This window comes from Oncorhynchus mykiss, chromosome 31 (genome assembly GCF_013265735.2).
Source record: "Oncorhynchus mykiss isolate Arlee chromosome 31, USDA_OmykA_1.1, whole genome shotgun sequence".
In the NCBI taxonomy this organism is placed as follows: domain Eukaryota; kingdom Metazoa; phylum Chordata; class Actinopteri; order Salmoniformes; family Salmonidae; genus Oncorhynchus; species Oncorhynchus mykiss.
In genome coordinates this window covers 36,207,934-36,227,155 of record NC_050571.1, presented here as the reverse complement: position 1 = coordinate 36,227,155, position 19,222 = coordinate 36,207,934, and the positions used below count along the sequence as shown (strand labels likewise).

General features: G+C 44.5%; 1 protein-coding gene across 5 annotated transcripts in view; it reads left to right on the top strand.

Moving 5' to 3' along the window:
- The window catches only part of rnf130 (ring finger protein 130), a 76,333-nt gene that overhangs the window by 18,112 nt on the left and 38,999 nt on the right, over positions 1-19,222 (top strand). For all 5 annotated transcript variants that reach the window (XM_021584093.2, XM_021584091.2, XM_021584092.2 and 2 more), the window contains exon 3: positions 14,859-15,053. In XM_021584093.2, the coding sequence (XP_021439768.1) occupies positions 14,859-15,053 (195 nt within the window). The remainder of the gene's footprint in view (positions 1-14,858; positions 15,054-19,222) is intronic.

Below are 19,222 nucleotides of genomic sequence, written 5' to 3'. Positions count from 1 at the left end.
GAGAGCTCTTATTTGTCAACTCCTATTGAGCATCGTTCACACCATCTTAAAGGAAACATCCACTCAAAACCACTCATTCCTTTAATTTACAGTGTTAAATAATACTAATATGTGAGAATACAATTTCTTGTGAACAAATGTTTCATTTTGTTATTATAATAAGGTTGGTAGCTTGGAAAATCGTTGTGGAAATCTGTTGCCGCTCAAGTCAACTACAAAATCCAGAATGCAAATGTAGCTACACAAAATAATACCAAAGACAATATCAGCATGTAAAGTAGCTAGATAGCTGTAGAATCGGCAAAAAAAAAAATCTGCATTATCAATTTAGGAATCTACAATCTCACCATGTTCAACCTGCAGATCAATGTGCCACAGAGTCGTGTCTGACATTCGCAACGGCAGATATACACTGCTCAAAAAAATAAAGGGAACACTTAAACAACGCAATGTAACTCCAAGTCAATCACACTTCTGTGAAATCAAACTGTCCACTTAGGAAGCAACACTGATTGACAATACATTTCACATGCTGTTGTGCAAATGGAATAGACAACAGGTGGAAATGATAGGCAATTAGCAAGACACCCCCAATAAAGGACTGGTTCTGCAGGTGGGGACCACAGACCACTTCTCAGTTCCTATGCTTCCTGGCTGATGTTTTGCTCCCTTTTGAATGCTGGCGGTGCTTTCACTCTAGTGGTAGCATGAGACAGAGTCTACAACCCACACAAGTGGCTCAGGTAGTGCAGCTCATCCAGGATGGCAAATCAATGCGAGCTGTGGCTAGAAGGTTTGCTGTGTCTGTCAGCGTAGTGTCCAGAGCATGGAGGCGCTACCAGGAGACAGGCCAGTACATCAGGAGACGTGGAGGAGGCCGTAGGATGGCAACAACCCAGCAGCAGGACCGCTACCTCCGCCTTTGTGCAAGGAGGAGCTGGAGGAGCACAGCCAGAGCCCTGCAAAATGACCTCCAGCAGGCCACAAATGTGTATGTGTCTGCTCAAACGGTCAGAAACAGACTCCATGAGGGTGGTATGAGGGCCCGACCGAGATGAGATCCTCAGACCCCTTGTGAGACCATATGCTGGTGCTGTTGGCCCTGGGTTCATCCTAATGCAAAACAATGCTAGACCTCAGGTGGCTGGAGTGTGTCAGCAGTTCCTGCAAGAGGAAGGCATTGATGCTATGGACTGGCCCGCCCGTTCCCCAGACCTGAATCCAATTGAGCACATCTGGGACATCATCCAGGAGTTGGCGGATGCTTTAGTCCAGGTCTGGTAGGAGATCCCTCAGGAGACCATCCGCCACCTCATCAGGAGCATGCCCAGGCGTTGTAGGGAGGTCATACAGGCACGTGGAGGCCACACACACTACTGAGCCTTATTTTGACTTGTTTTAAGGACATTACATCAAAGTTGGATCAGCCTGTAGTGTGGTTTTCCACTTTAATTGTGAGTGTGACTCCAAATCCAGACTTCCATGTGTTGATACATTTCCATTGAGAATTGTTGTGTGATTTTGTTGTCAGCACATTCAACTATGTAAAGAAAAAAGTATTTAATAAGAATATTTCAATAATTCAGATCTAGGATGTGTTATTTTAGTGTTCCCTTTATTTTTTGGAGCAGTGTACTTTTGAGGAGATGGGCAACGTTGCCCATGCTACGTCAATGGGCCACATGGTGCATTCTGGGCGATTCTAGGACAAGGAGCGCTCTCTTTCAAGGGGTTAATGGAAGTCTATTAAGCGCTAGCTCCAAAACCAACATTAGCAGGCATTTCGTCAACAAGAAGTATAACAGTACAAATATTTTCTGAGATGTGAGATAATTAACTTGCTATCTGTAATATTGTATAGCTTTAGAATATCGTATAGCTGAGGAAAATGTGCCTGTTTCTCGACATATACACTGACTTTGAGAAGGGATTGCGTGGCGATTAGCTTAGCAACTGCGTGATGCAGCATGGACGGGGCGTAATATGATTTCTATCTCCTTTCGAATAATATTTCTAGCAACAGAACCATGCAATGCACCCTGGACTGAACTAGCAGACAAACATTTCTCGAGGTAGGAATATCAAAAACATTTGATCAATGGCTCATTCGAGAGAAGACATCCTACCGAGTTATGACATCGGCCAGAAATTAAATCTGACATGTGTGATAGACAGTTTCGCAATCTAAAAGTCGTATTCCTATTAACTTCCAGTGTGTAGTGAGAGCAATTCTATCAGAGTGCTACGTCATACCAGACGGATTTCTGCCTGCTTGAACATCAATAACTCAGATACACATGAAATGACAGAGGAAATCAATAGAACGTCACGCAGAGTTTCACAAAAACAATATAACGTTCAAGATGGGTGAACCTTTAACCCTTAGCCCGCCCATCTTTTTAAGGATTCACATGTGAGGCCATGTGCTAAACAGAGTGAGTCGTGTCAAACGACCAAAGATTTCAAGACTAAAAGTGGTCAAGTGAAATGAAAAATTCCAGGTAAAAATACACTTTATCTAGTCCTTTGCCTATGTCTTAGTCTGACTTTGGTGCAGGTCATGTTGTTCTTCACATTACCATCTCTGGTAAACACACACTATATCAATTAAAAGTGTATTTGTCACATGCACAGGATACAGAAGGTGTAAATGGTACGGTGAAATGGTTACTTGCATATTTGCATAGTAGCAATATCAGAAATAGAAAGTGTCTAGATAAAAAAAATATTGTTCCAGCAAGCATGTTTCTCATGTTTCAGTCACAATTTCTAAACCATACTGTACTGTCTTTGAGGCAGTCGTGTGTGGGTGTGTGGTCTAAATAACTAAACTGGCTAGTTTGCCTGTCTGTAAAGAGAAGGGTGGGCCTTGCGTTGATCCTGCAGCTCTGATTGGAAAGAGTGAAGCTCTATTTCCCTGTCCACTCGCTTCATAATTTCTCCCGATCACTTTTCCTTGCATGTTTTCGGTCTGATCGTTTAGATTGCTGCTGCCTGCTACTATGATACATCACATGGCGAGGACGTTTGCTATCAATGTGCATAATATCTAACAAGTGTGGCAAGGGTAGGGAAAACATATGAAATATTAATGCCCATTCTGACTGAGTGACAGCAAACTTGGCTGCCCTCTGCAAATTGAGGAGACACACAGACACACCCACCCTTCCGCACGCTGCTACTAATCCTCAGCTTTTTTGCAGTGATAATGTGCAGGGAGATATTTTGCCAACATCTATTTAGACATATTCAAACACTATCTTTTTTTCCGATCCAACTATCAACTGTCAATTTACGGATACAATTACGAGTATGGCCATGTCGGCACACCCCTGACACACTTGTCTAAATTGATGGGTAATGTGAAAGAAATGCTGTAACCACCCCACAGCCACAACTAGCTAAGTGGATGGGTCACTACCGTCTAGACATGTTCATGAAATACAATAGATGGCCGTAATCACCCCCAGGCACACCTGGCTAACGTGATGGGTCATGTAATCACCTGACAAAGTGGAGTATTTTGTTTAGACATGTAGGTAGCTAAACATTGAGCCATAATCCCAACCCATACTACTAGCAACACAAACGGATTGTCATAGCTAGCCACCACGCATGAGATGCTGTAGTATGAATCTGGAGGTAGCTAAAGCTAAGCATCTATGTTCAATGTTAGCTAGCTAGCTAACATTAGGCTATATCTAACAATGCAAATCGCGTTGTAGATTATGAGAAACAAATAATAATACTACACAGATCATACACGTAAAGTTATCTAGCGAGCCAGCAAGCTTGCAATGAAAACGACTTTCTGACAAAATTAGAAATGTAGCTAGACTCTGACCCATATACATGGATTAACATTTCATGGCAGACATTTTGTTTGGCCCGCATTGTGTCAAGTCACTCCAGTTCACACTGACCGTGTACAGAAAGTTGTCCAACAACTTTTTCCCACTGATCTTTGTCGATAGTGTCACGACTTCCGCCGAAGTTTGTCCCTCTCCTTGTTCGGGCGGCGTTCGGCGATCTACCTTCTAGCCATCGCTGATCCTCTTTTCATTTTCCTTTGGTTTTGTCTTGTCTTCCATCACACCTGGTTCCAATCCCATCAATTACATGTTGTGTATTTAACCCTCTGTTCCCCCTCATGTCCTTCTCTGTGATTGTTTATTGTAAGTGCTTGTGCACGTCTGTCCTGGTGTGCATCAGGTTATGTACCCATTATTTGATTGTTCTGTTTTCCGTTGTTTTTTTTTGTTATTAAACTCCGCTGTTTGGAAACACAGTTTTTGCTCTCCTGACTTCTCTGCCGCCAGTACGCACCCCTTACAGATAACGTCTGGTAAATTCTGGCCAGCAATGTTGAGAGCAGTAGCAACACTTTAGCAGTTCTCCATGGCTAATGTTATATCTTTAAAAAATGCTGCGGTAGCAAGGATTGCCTATGTATACTGAGCAGCTTTTGTTATAGACAGGAGCATGCTACATGGCAGACCAATCCAAACTAATCTCTCAGCATGTTCAGCCCATCCATTATCTCATCCAGTCATGGCTAGCGAGAAGGTTCCTGCCTTTTTCTGTGGCTAAACAAATTAAGCTTGTAATTGAACAATTGTACAGTATATGTATTTACAGATGGCATACAAGTTTGTTATTAAGGTACATGAAAGTTCACATGTTAAAGAAGGCATTTTTTTTATTAATAAAATGTGTTCAAATGCCTCTCCTATGAAGTCGACATACGCCTAGCTTCCTGAAACGGGTCACAAATACTCTGCTTATCATGTGGTGTGGGTGTTCAATTCACATCTTTCGACTATAGCCCAACTTTAGAATGTCGACGACGATTAAAACAAACTGTCAGTGACCCTTAATTACTGTCTACCAATCTAATGAGTGTTGATGGCAAAAAAGCTTCTGGGATTTTTGTCATACTGTGTGCATTGCTTTCAGGCCAGTATTGCCCAACATTTGTGTGTGTGCGCATAGCGCTTTACTTACAGCTTTACTGGGTCATATTGCAAGCCTTTTGATTTGATCCCATCGCCTCATATGAGACGGAATACTGTGCTTCCTGTATCTCTCCCAACAGTAGGCCCACTTCATCATTTTCAGAGTCAGGGTGGCTTAGCCATCCAATGTCAGCCCTGAAATAGATACAGTATGGACCATTGTTTGTGGGTGGGTATGTGCATGAGCATGCCCCAACTACCAATTCCAATGCATCTAAGGCAGACCTGAACTGTCACTACTAGGCGCCAAAACCATCAAATGTAGCTAAAAACCGGGCTCAATCAATATGTGCAAATGATTGGAGCACTATGAGAACCTGTGCTGTAAAGCCATTTTCCCTTGAATGTTTGCTACTGGTACTCTCATAAATGTTCAGGAACGGGATATTGCTGACACCACAACGATAGTGGCTGAAATTAATCTGCCACGATTCACCTGGAAGGCGGCTTATTAAGATTGCATTCCCATCTGTGTGCATTTCCTTCCTCACTTTCCCAGACAGGGTCGGAAGCAGGCAATTCGAATTAGACCATGGAGCAATGAAGAGGGGAGGGGACATTTGCCGCAAATTGCATTGTCTCTTTTTTTTAAACGATGACTCTTAGCTTTTCTTTTTTTTTGGCACTCTCCTTCCTTGAAAAAAATAAAGAATACAAATGATGTTGAGTTTTATCTGGGCCAAATTCCAGGAAAGAGCTTTTGGGTGTTCATGTGCCTTTGAAGTATTAAGGCAGAGAAGAGAGAGGGAGGTTAGATGACACTACAGGGTGTAAACCCTCAAGGTAGGTCAAGGGCACTGGCCGGACAATAGAAGTCAAATCGCCAAAACCACCCTAAATGGATTTGTGATCTAATCCATATAAAACGCACAGTCAATGGAAAAGACTGTGCAGCATTTTCCCTTTTTATCAATGTCATTCTTCACACAACCTTGATGATGTAAATATAATAAACCATATCGTCGTCCTTTTACAATATCTCAATGAGTTTTATATAATCAATCATGATTTGAGTTGATTCAGATTTCACATATTGATCTTGCATGAGGAAGGTCATGTTCACTTCATCATCAACATATTCTTAGCTATAAGTGTCTTTGGTTAGGCTCCTTGTTTTTAGCTTGCTAAATAAATAGCTAGCTACGTAAACAGATACGCTAGCCCAGGGGTGTCCAACTCAATCAGTGCACGAGCCATATTAAAAATACACAACAAATTTGCGGGCCAGACATGGCCTATTTGTTTTTACACTAAAAAACATGCAACTGCGACCCAAACTGGCCATTGTTTTATTAGAAAAAATATGGTCATTTTATAATGTCCAATTATTGTTATGGTGAGTGAATGAGGACCCAAAAGCGAATTAACTTAAACAGAGCTTCTTTAATAACCAAACATAGGTAGGCTCAGATAGACCGGCAGATTCCGACAGGACAGGACAAGGTTACAGCAAACATGACGATAGTCTGGTTCAGGCATGAAACACAACAAACAAGAATCCGACAAGGACAGGAACAAAAACAGAGAGAGATATAGGGACCTAATCAGAGGGAAAAAGGGAACAGGTGGGAAAAAGGGGTGGATGAGGTAGTCAGAGGAGACAAGGAACAGCTGGGGGAAAGCGGGGGAGAAAAGGTAACCTAATACGACCAGCAGAGGGAGACAGGGTGAAAGGAAAGGACAGAAAGACACAACATGACAATACATGACAGTACCCCCCCACTCACCGAGCGCCTCCTGGCGCACTCGAGGAGGAAACCTGGCGGCAACGGAGGAAATCCTCGATCAGCGCACGGTCCAGCACGTCCCGAGAGGGAACCCAACTCCTCTCCTCAGGACCGTACCCCTCCCAATCTACGAGGTACTGGTGACCACGGCCCCGAGGACGCATGTCCAAAATCCTGCGGACCCTGTAGATGGGTGCGCCCTCGACAAGGATGGGGGGGGGGGGGGAAGACGAGCGGGGGCGCGAAGAACGGGCTTGATACAGGAGACATGGAAGACCGGGTGGACGCGACGAAGGTATCGCGGAAGAAGAAGTCGAACTGCGACAGGATTAATGACCCGAGAAATACGGAACGGACCAATGAACCGCGGGGTCAACTTGCGAGAAGCCGTCTTAAGGGGAAGGTTCTGAGTGGAGAGCCAAACTCTCTGACCGCGACAATATCTAGGACTCTTAGTTCTACGCTTATTAGCAGCCCTCACAGTCTGCGTCCTATAACGGCAAAGTGCAGACCTGACCCTCTTCCAGGTGCGCTCGCAACGTTGGACAAAAGCCTGAGCGGAGGGGACGCTGGACTCGGCGAACTGAGATGAGAACAGCGGAGGCTGGTACCCGAGGCTACTCTGAAAAGGAGATAGCCCGGTCGCAGACGAAGGAAGCGAGTTGTGGGCGTATTCTGCCCAGGGGAGCTGTTCTGACCAAGACGCAGGGTTGCGAAAAGAAAGACTGCGTAAGATGCGACCAATAGTCTGATTGGCCCGTTCTGCTTGACCGTTAGACTGGGGGTGAAAGCCGGAAGAGAGACTGACGGAAGCCCCAATCAAACGGCAAAACTCCCTCCAAAATTGAGACGTGAATTGCGGACCTCTGTCCGAAACGACGTCTGACGGAAGGCCATGAATTCTGAAAACATTCTCGATGATGATTTGTGCCGTCTCTTTAGCAGAAGGAAGCTTAGCAAGGGGAATGAAATGAGCCGCCTTAGAGAACCTATCGACAACCGTAAGAATAACAGTCTTCCCCGCTGACGAAGGCAGTCTGGTGACAAAATCTAAGGCGATGTGAGACCACGGTCGAGAGGGAATGGGAAGCGGCCTGAGACGGCCGGCAGGAGGAGGGTTACCGGACTTAGTCTGCGCGCAGACCGAACAAGCAGCCACGAAACGACGCGTGTCATGCTCCCGGGTGGGCCACCAAAAACGCTGGCGAATGGAAGCAAGCGTACCCCGAACGCCAGGGTGGCCGGCTAACTTGGCAGAGTGAGCCCACTGAAGAACGGCCAGACGAGTAGGAACGGGAACGAAAAGAAGGTTCCTAGGACAAGCGCGCGGCGACGGAGTGTGAGTGAGCGCTTGCTTTACCTGCCTCTCAATTCCCCAGACAGTCAACCCGACAACACGCCCCTCAGGGAGAATCCCCTCGGGGTCAGTGGAGGCTACTGAAGAACTGAAGAGACGAGATAAAGCATCAGGCTTGGTGTTCTTAGAGCCCGGACGATAAGAAATCACGAACTCGAAACGAGCGAAAAACAGCGCCCAACGCGCCTGACGCGCATTAAGTCGTTTGGCAGAACGGATGTACTCAAGGTTCCTATGGTCAGTCCAAACGACAAAAGGAACGGTCGCCCCCTCCAACCACTGTCGCCATTCGCCTAGGGCTAACCGGATGGCGAGCAGTTCGCGGTTTCCCACATCATAGTTACGTTCCGACGGCGACAGGCGATGAGAAAAATACGCGCATGGGTGGACCTTGTCGTCAGAGAGGGAGCGCTGAGAAAGAATGGCTCCCACGCCCACCTCTGACGCGTCAACCTCGACAACGAACTGTCTAGAGACGTCAGGTGTAACAAGGATAGGAGCGGATGTAAAACGATTCTTGAGGAGATCAAAAGCTCCCTGGGCGGAAACGGACCACTTAAAGCACGTCTTGACAGAAGTAAGGGCTGTGAGAGGAGCTGCCACCTGACCGAAATTACGGATGAAACGACGATAGAAGTTCGCGAAGCCGAGAAAGCGCTGCAGCTCGATGCGTGACTTAGGGGCGGGCCAATCAATGACAGCTTGGACCTTAGCGGGATCCATCTTAATGCCTTCAGCGGAAATAACAGAACCGAGAAATGTGACGGAGGAGGCATGAAAAGTGCACTTCTCAGCCTTCACAAAAAGACAATTCTCTAAAAGGCGCTGGAGGACACGTCGAACGTGCTGAACATGAATCTGGAGTGACGGTGAAAAAATCAGGATATCGTCAAGGTAAACGAAAACAAAGATGTTCAGCATGTCTCTCAGGACATCATTGACTAATGCCTGAAAGACAGCTGGGGCGTTAGCGAGGCCGAAAGGAAGAACCCGGTATTCAAAGTGCCCTAACGGAGTGTTAAACGCCGTCTTCCACTCGTCCCCCTCCCTGATGCGCACGAGATGGTAAGCGTTACGAAGGTCCAACTTAGTGAAAAACCTGGCTCCCTGCAGGATCTCGAAGGCTGAAGACATAAGAGGAAGCGGATAACGATTCTTCACTGTTATGTCATTCAGCCCTCGATAATCTATGCAGGGGCGCAGAGACCCGTCCTTCTTCTTGACAAAAAAAAACCCCGCTCCGGCGGGAGAGGAGGAGGGGACTATGGTACCGGCGTCAAGAGCTACAGACAAATAATCCTCGAGAGCCTTACGTTCGGGAGCCGACAGAGAGTATAGTCTACCCCGGGGGGGAGTGGTTCCCGGAAGGAGATCAATACTACAATCATACGACCGGTGTGGAGGAAGAGAGGTGGCCCTGGACCGACTGAACACCGTGCGCAGATCGTGATATTCCTCCGGCACCCCTGTCAAATCACCAGGCTCCTCCTGTGAAGAAGAGACAGAGGAAACAGGAGGGATAGCAGACATTAAACATTTCACATGACAAGAGACGTTCCAGGAGAGGATAGAATTACTAGACCAATTAATGGAAGGATTATGACAAACTAGCCAGGGATGGCCCAAAACAACAGGTGTAAAAGGTGAACGAAAAATTAAAAAAGAAATGGTTTCGCTATGATTACCAGAAACAGTGAGGGTTAAAGGTAGCGTCTCACGCTGAATCCTGGGGAGAGGACTACCATCCAGGGCGAACAAGGCCGTGGACTCCCTTAACTGTCTGAGAGGAATGTCATGTTCCCGAGCCCAGGTCTCGTCCATAAAACAGCCCTCCGCCCCAGAGTCTATTAAGGCACTGCAGGAAGCTGACGAACCGGTCCAGCGTAGATGGACCGACAAGGTAGTGCAGGATCTTGAAGGAGAGACAGGAGTAGTAGCGCTCACCAGTAGCCCTCCGCTTACTGATGAGCTCTGGCTTTTACTGGACATGAAGTGACAAAATGACCAGCAGAACCGCAATAGAGACAGAGGCGGTTGGTGATTCTCCGTTCCCTCTCCTTAGTCGAGATGCGGATACCTCCCAGCTGCATAGGCTCAGCTCCCGAGCCGGCAGAGGAAGATGGTAGTGATGCGGAGAGGGGAGCAACGGAGAGCGCGCGCTCCTTTCCACGAGCTCGGTGACGAAGATCAACCCGTCGCTCAATGCGAATAGCGAGTTCAATCAAGGAATCCACGCTGGAAGGAACCTCCCGGGAGAGAATCTCATCCTTTACCTCTGCGCGGAGCCCCTCCAGAAGACGAGCGAGCAAGGCCGGCTCGTTCCAGCCACTGGAGGCAGCAAGAGTGCGAAACTCAATAGAGTAGTCTGTTATGGATCGATTGCCTTGACATAGGGAAGACAGGGCCCTGGAAGCCTCCTCCCCAAAAACAGATCGATCAAAAACCCGTATCATCTCCTCCTTAAAGTCCTGATACTGGTTAGTACACTCAGCCCTTGCCTCCCAGATTGCCGTGCCCCACTCACGAGCCCGTCCAGTAAGGAGAGATATGACGTAGGCGACACGAGCAGTGCTCCTGGCGTAAGTGTTGGGCTGGAGAGAAAACACAATATCACACTGGGTGAGGAACGAGCGGCATTCAGTGGGCTCCCCAGAGTAACACGGCGGGTTATTGATTCTGGGCTCCGGAGATTCGAAAGCCCTGGAAGTGGCCGGTGGATCGAGGCGGAGATGGTGAACCTGTTCTGTGAGGTTGGAGACTTGGGTGGCCAGGGTCTCAACGGCATGTCGAGCAGCAGACAATTCCTGCTCGTGTCTGCCTAGCATCGCTCCCTGGATCCCGACGGCTGAGTGGAGAGGATCCGAAGTCGCTGGGTCCATTCTTGGTCGGATTCTTCTGTTATGGTGAGTGAATGAGGACCCAAAAGCGAATTAACTTAAACAGAGCTTCTTTAATAACCAAACATAGGTAGGCTCAGATAGACCGGCAGATTCCGACAGGACAGGACAAGGTTACAGCAAACATGACGATAGTCTGGTTCAGGCATGAAACACAACAAACAAGAATCCGACAAGGACAGGAACAAAAACAGAGAGAGATATAGGGACCTAATCAGAGGGAAAAAGGGAACAGGTGGGAAAAAGGGGTGGATGAGGTAGTCAGAGGAGACAAGGAACAGCTGGGGGAAAGCGGGGGAGAAAAGGTAACCTAATACGACCAGCAGAGGGAGACAGGGTGAAAGGAAAGGACAGAAAGACACAACATGACAATACATGACAATTATGTACATAAGATGCTGTATGTAGCATTTTAACATATTAAAACTAAAGAAGATATACATAATATTATACCAGCCTTTGCTGCTATGCTTGCAGATGTGCATAAAATGCTGCGACCCGAATAAAAAAAGTATTTAATACCTCCAAATAACAAATGTAGCTATAGATTTGTTGTAACATTTAAACTTTAACATGTTTTTTAAAAATTGCGCTGCATGAATCACCGGTGCGGTTGAATGCAGCATTGCTGTATGGTGCACCCAAAATGTATTGTAGTCGCCTCCCGGGTGGCGCAGTGGTTAAGGGCGCTGTACTCAAACAAATCAGGTAAATATGTCATTTTTCTATCACACATTCCCTCGGCTGTAAACGGCATTCACGAAAGCAGCCCAATTGAAGTTTGATTTACCGCCGCGAGCGCATCTGATTCAGAGGGGTTGGGTTAAATGCGGAAGACACATTTCAGTTAAATACATTCAGTTGGACAACTGACTAGGTATCCCCCTTTCCCTATCAGGCTGTAATTTCATAAAGTAGATGATTCAACTGTAGACTCATTTATACTTGCTTGTGTGTCCTATTCGGCCCCCAGGCCTTGTGTTTGATCATTGCCCTTGCTAGTTTGATTGTATTGACATTCCCAGCCTTAGTTACAGCTGTCAGTTTCTGTTCAAAATATTGAGTCATTGAAACTGAAACCGTGTATCCCGAAAGGGTGGAGGAAGCAAACAATGTACCAGGCCAGCTATAATTTACAACCTGATGGCAATATCTTTTGGACTACCAAGAAATGTATTGGTGAATTATATTAATCATACATTGAACTGCACCCATCTATTCTGCCAACAATGCCATCATGGAATTTACAGTCAGATAGAACCTATTTTTAAAACCTCTTATAAAGTTGGTTTTGACGCAAAAACTGGGAATTTTATATTTTTGACTGATATTGTGATTGTCTGTCTGTTTCATATCCGCAAAGTAGTTAACTTTAAACCAGCCTGACATTTGGACTGGCCTGTTTATTTGGTCGATTGACCTTATGCACAGGGACTCATCCGTGTTACACATTATTTACCCGAATTGGCACTCTACTCCCCATTATTATAGTGTACTACCTTTGACCAGAGCCCTATGCAGGCCCTTGTCAAAAGTATCATACCTTATTTTAAAACTAAAAAAATGTGCACTATATAGGGTGCAATTTTTTTGACACAAAGTATTGCACTATATGTTAAAAGAAGTAAACTATATAAGGAACAGGGTGCCATTTCAGATGCACTTAGCATGTTTTGTCATGGGTTTCCTGCTGAAATGAAGAGCTTTGCCATCCACTGGTTAGCAGGGCATGGCTAGTACACAACATGAGCCTGATGGTCGTGCAAAATTATTCAGCCCCCTTAAGTTAATACTTTGTAGCGCCACCTTTTGCTGCGATTACAGCTGTAAGTCGCTTGGGGTATGTCTCTATCAGTTTTGCACATCGAGAGACTGAAATTTTTTCCCATTCCTCCTTGCAAAACAGCTCGAGCTCAGTGAGGTTGGATGGAGAGCATTTGTGAACAGCAGTTTTCAGTTCTTTCCACAGATTCTCGATTGGATTCAGGTCTGGACTTTGACTTGGCCATTCTAACACCTGGATATGTTTATTTTTGAACCATTCCATTGTAGATTTTGCTTTATGTTTTGGATCATTGTCTTGTTGGAAGACAAATCTCTGTCCCAGTCTCAGGTCTTTTGCAGACTCCATCAGGTTTTCTTCCAGAATGGTCCTGTATTTGGCTCCATCCATCTTCCCATCAATTTTAACCATCTTCCCTGTCCCTGCTGAAGAAAAGCAGGCCCAAACCATGATGCTGCCACCACCATGTTTGACAGTGGGGATGGTGTGTTCAGGGTGATGAGCTGTGTTGCTTTTACGCCAAACATAACGTTTTGCATTGTTGCCAAAAAGTTCAATTTTGGTTTCATCTGACCAGAGCACCTTCTTCCACATGTTTGGTGTGTCTCCCAGGTGGCTTGTGGCAAACTTTAAACAACACTTTTTATGGATATCTTTAAGAAATGGCTTTCTTCTTGCCACTCTTCCATAAAGGCCAGATTTGTGCAATATACAACTGATTGTTGTCCTATGGACAGAGTCTCCCACCTCACGCCCAATTTTTCAGTTTTTGATTTGTTAAAAAAGTTTGAAATATCCAATAAATGTCGTTCCACTTCATGATTGTGTCCCACTTGTTGTTGATTCTTCACAAAAAAATACAGTTTTATATCTTTATGTTTGAAGCCTGAAATGTGACAAAAGGTCGCAAAGTTCAAGGGGGCCGAATACTTTCGCAAGGCACTGTAATTCAGTGTAACCTTTTTTTCTTTTGTGTCTTCTCAGTATTCACTCCATGCAGTTCTTAGCCAAAGATTTTTTATAACAATCCCAAGATAGACCACGGCCTATCGTTTCCAGTGGGAACAAGTGAAGCATAGTGGGCAGAACAAACAAGGAGGTGGGCACAGCTTGCGAGATCCTATAGGTGCGTTCTAGCATGTATTTGCGTATTTCCGTTAGGGAGAGCCCGCTCTGTGAAGTGTGCATGTGCAATAACTCAATTCGACCTTGCACTCCTTTTAAACAACAATTATTCTTTTTTTTTGTTTTGCAAAGGGTCAATTCTACCAAACTTAGTCGACTCTGTTCTTAACAGATTCTAGTTTTGGGAACTGTATTGAGATTGTCTCCCACTTATCTTCCTCTCATCACCATGTTTGGTGGTGATTGGAAATGCCAACCGGATGCTTCAGATGTATACATGCGGTGAAACATCTCGGTCATTGCTCTATCCGTGACTTGGACTTTAGTGGTCCATTATATGGCACTGGATTTCCTGGTTGTGGATTTGTTAAAAGGGCATTAAACTGGGTTACATAGTTAGACTGAAATATGAGCCATTGGCTGCTATCCATAGGCAGCTGTGTGCAGTTTAAACTGCTTTATACACTGATAAAGGTTAAGCAGCTCACAGAGACTGAGCTGTGTGTGTCCTTGTGGTTGTACATTTGTGTGTGTATGTGGATTCTAACCAGTCCAAATGTCAGAATCTGCAACAGTTTTATTTAATTTTTTTCTTCATATGTTTTCTTTTAAAATGGATTTCTTTGTTATCTGTTATCTGTTATCAATGCTGTGTAAAGTGCAGGGGTGGACCCCACACTCATTCCATGCGTTAACTCTTGATTTACAATTACTTTATTTGATTACTAAATGACATATTAATGAGTTATAAGTAGTTTATCAGCAGACCTTCAAATAAACTTGCTTAATATTGGCCAGGTTGCAGTTGTAAATGAGAACTTGTTCTCAACTGGCCTACCTGGTTAAATAAAGGTGAAATAAAATAAAAAATAAAATAAACACTGACACCACTCACCTTTTTCTACAGCCTGCTAAGGTTCCTAACACTCCACCCCTCTCCTTCCCTCTGTCCAGTGGTGGACCGCCAGGGCTGCGACCCCCACACTCGCTTCGTGGTGCCCCCCCGGACAGGGCACTGGGTGGCCCTGCTGCAGCGCGGCAACTGCACCTTCAAAGAGAAGATCCTCAAAGCCTCCGCTTTCAACGCCTCCGCCGTACTCATCTACAACAACAACTCCAATGAGGACACCGTCAAAATGGGCCATGAAGGTGAGGAGTGAAGATCTGGGGCATATTGATATTCATATGGGTTATTCATATGGCTTATGCACTCTATATGGCTTGTATATATGACCCGGTTAATATGGGGTGGCAGGTAGCCTAGTGGTTAGAGCTTTGGGCCAGTAACCAAAAGCTTGCTGGATCGAATCCCTGAGCTGACAAGGTAAAAATCTGTCATTCTGCCCCTGAACAAGGCAGTTAACCCACTGTTCCCTGGTAGACCATCATTGGAAATAATAATTTGTTCTTAATTAACTGACTTGCCTAGTTAAATAAAGGTTACACAATATGGAATCATTCTAATGGGTACATATGGCTTGGCCTATTTATATGGTTTGTTCTATGGCTTCATGTATGTATGTGGCTTCTATGTAGTGATGGGGGCAAAGTTACATATCGGGAAATCATTTTTGACGATATCATTTTGACAACATCTCAAAATATCTTCTTTTTAAATACGGAGCCAATTAGACATATGGTGAGCGATATGTTTGAAACATTGAATCACAATAAAATCACAGTATCGAATCGCAATACATATAGCCTCCATACTCAACTGGTGGTCCGCAGACCGAATCCGGACCCAGAACAGGGTCAATACGGATCGCAGGTTGGGCTTTGACCCCTGGTGTCATATGAACACACATAAGATATGGAAAAATGCATAGAATTGCAGGAAATTAGCTTTAAAACTGCAACAACAACAACAAAAACATCCCCATGCAAAATATGTAGAATTGTGGGGAGTTAGCTTTAAAACTGCAACATTTTCTCTTTGCCAACAAGAGTTGCGAGGTGGGGGTTTGTTACTATGCAGATAAATTACATTATCCCATTATGTCACCTTGGAAATGTGTGTGACTGGACCTTCCCAAATAGTACTTGAGTACCCCTGACATATAGAATCGAGAGAATCTGCTGCTCGGTGTGTCTTAGCCTGTGATGGTGGTGAAGTTAACATTTAGCTTTTGTTATATGGTGCCTATAGCCAGCTAGTCTGCTGTGATGGTGGGTGTACGACAATTATACCGTCTGCCAAGGGTTATTGACAGTGTGTGTATGTGTAGCAGTCATAGTGCAGTATGTTTTCTGGCAGTTTGTCGTTTGTGATGTGGCTGCAGGGGACAGTACAGGGCACAGACTGTGTGGCTGTCCTGACTGGACTGAAGGATATGGAGAATGACTCCTGCATGCTGGACCTCAGCCACCACCACAGCTAAACACCAACACAGCCAGCGGGCTTGGGCATGGCCGGTGTTCTGTTACACTGCAACATGTGCACACACTCACACAGAAGCGTGTTCGGGCACACAAACATATTTACAGCATTGTCACCTCTCTCTATCCTTCCCTCCGCCTCTCTCCTTTGCTTCACATGCATTTCTTCCTACTCACTCTGTGTCATTGCTAGCATCATATTCTCAGTCTCAGCTTATTTAAGCCACAATGTGAATTCATATGAGTACATTCAGGCCTTCTGATCTTTGGATCACAACTTTTACATGAAGCGTCTCTAAGAAAACAACATCAGTTAAAATATAAATCGGACACTTCATGAATGAGTCTACTGTATGAGTGAGTGAGTGAAAGTAGCTAACGGCTAGCCTAGAGACATTTTGTACTTCACCTTAGCGTCCCCCCACCCCAGGGGATGCCCTGAGCTAATTCAAGGTAGCGTTGAAAAGCCTGCATGAATGAGACAGTCTAGTGAGCAGAGGGAGAGAAATAGAGGGCGGGTGCTGGTGTAGCATCCCTATAGCGCTGAGGAGACAAAAGCTGGGAAGGCAGGCAGGCAGTGGTGGTTAGAGGAAAGGAAAAAAGGGAGAGAGGGAGGGAAAAAAATTAAACAAAGTGACAGAGCTAGCTGGGAAAAACAGTGGTTGCTTGAGTCTAGTAACAGTAGGTGGGGAGGAGAGGAGCAACAAGGGAAAGGGAGGGAGGAAGAGGTAGGTGTAGAGAGAGGGAGAATGAGTCAGAAGGTGTGATAGCACTGTCTGGGTGGGATCGATGGGCTTTTATAAATATAGAAGGGGTGCCATGACTAATTTATAAGGTCATTTTCTATCATGAACGAATGATGGAATTCTGATAGTTTCCCTGAGCGCAAACCTTTCAGTATTGATCACTGTTTGCGTGAAAAGCACGTAATTTATCATGGGATGGGAGTTATTTGTCAATATCATGGGGATATGGGAGATGTATGCATTTGACTTTGAGGGAGTGTGTGTGTGTGTGTGTGTGTGTGTGTGTGTGTGTGTGTGTGTGTGTTTGTGCACATGCTAGGCTGGGGTGGTATCCAGATTGTTATACCTTCATACCGACCTTGTGGTATAACAAGTACATGTAAATCCCAAAGCAAATGCTAGCTAAATACTAACGAACACATACAAACATTTGATTTAATTTGTATTTATTTTTATCCACTTTGTGTCCCCAATTTTGTGACTACCATCTTGTCTCATCGCTGCAACTCCCCAACGGGCTCGGGAGAGGCGAAGGTCGGGTCATGCGTCCTCCAAAATATGACTCGCCAAGCCACACTTCTTAACACTTTCACACATTAACAAGTCCAATACAGCAAATTAAAGATAAACATCTTGTTAATCTACCCATCGTGTCTGATTTTTATGTTTTACAGCGAAAACACAACATAGATTTATGTTAGATCACCACCACATTTTTCCCAGCCAAAGATAGTCACAAACGCTGAATTAGAGATAGAATTAATCACTAACCTTTGATAATCTTAATCAGATGACACTCATATGACATCATGTTACACAATACATTTATGTTTTGTTCGATAATATGCATATTTATATCCACAAATCTCGGTTTACATTGGCGCCATGTTCAGAAATGCCTCCAAAATATCCGGAGTAATTAGAGAGCTACGTCAGATAACAGAAATACTCATCATAAACTTTGATGAAAGATACATGTTTTACATATAATTAAAGATACACTGGTTCTTAATGAAACCGCTGTGTCAGATTTTTTAAAAGTGTTACGAAAAAAGCATACCATGCAATAATCTGAAATAAACATATTTCTCCGCCATGTTGGAGTCAACAGAAATACGAAATTACATCATAAATATTCCCTTACCTTTGATGATCTTTCATCAGAATGCAGTGCAAGGAATCCTAGTTCCGCAATAAATCGTTGTTTTGTTCCATAATGTCCATTACTAGTGTCCAATTAGCTACTTTTGCTAGCAGGTTTAGTTCACATGTCCAAAAGCTGGCGCTTGTCCAGGCGAACTCGGACGAAAACTTCAAAAAGTTATATTCCAGGTCGGATAAACTGCTCAAACTAAGTAGAGAATCAATCTTCAGGATGCTATTATCATATATATCCAATATCGTTCCAACCGGAGCATTCGTTTTGTCTACAGAGTAATGGAACGCAAGGCGACATAATGACTACTGCGCGTAACCAGGAACTGGCATTCTGCCAGACTAGTGACTCAAATAGCTGCCATCCGGTCCCACATCACACTAGATGCTTCATTCCACGTTCTACTGACTATTGACATCTAGTGGAAGGCGTAGGAAGTGCGAACAGATCCATATCTTATTTGGATGTGAATAGGCGATGAGTTGACCAAACAGCCCCAGAATTTCCACTTCCTGTTTGGAAGTTTGCCTGCCCTATGAGTTCTGTTATACTCACAGACATAATTCTAACAGTTTTAGAAACTTCAGAGTGTTTTCTATCCAATAGTAATAATATAATAATATAATATTATAATATGCATATATTAGCATCTTGGACAGAGTAGGAGGCAGTTCACTATGGGCACGCAATTCATCCAAAGTGAAAATGCTGCCCCCTATCCCTAAAAGGTACAAAAAAATAAAAATACCTTTCTAGGATATGTGGGCATCCCACCTGGCCAAAAGCCAGGGAAAATGCAGAGCGCCAAATTCAAATAAATTACTATAAAAATCGAACATTCATTAAATCACACATGCAAGATAGCAAATTAAAGCTACACTTGTTGTGAATCCAGCCAGGATGTCAGATTTCAAAAAGGCTTTTCGGCGAAAGCAAACGATGCTATTATCTGAGGATAGCACCTCCGTAAACAAAGAGAGAAACCATATTTCAACCCTGCAGGCGCGACACAAAACGCAGAAATAAAAATATAATTT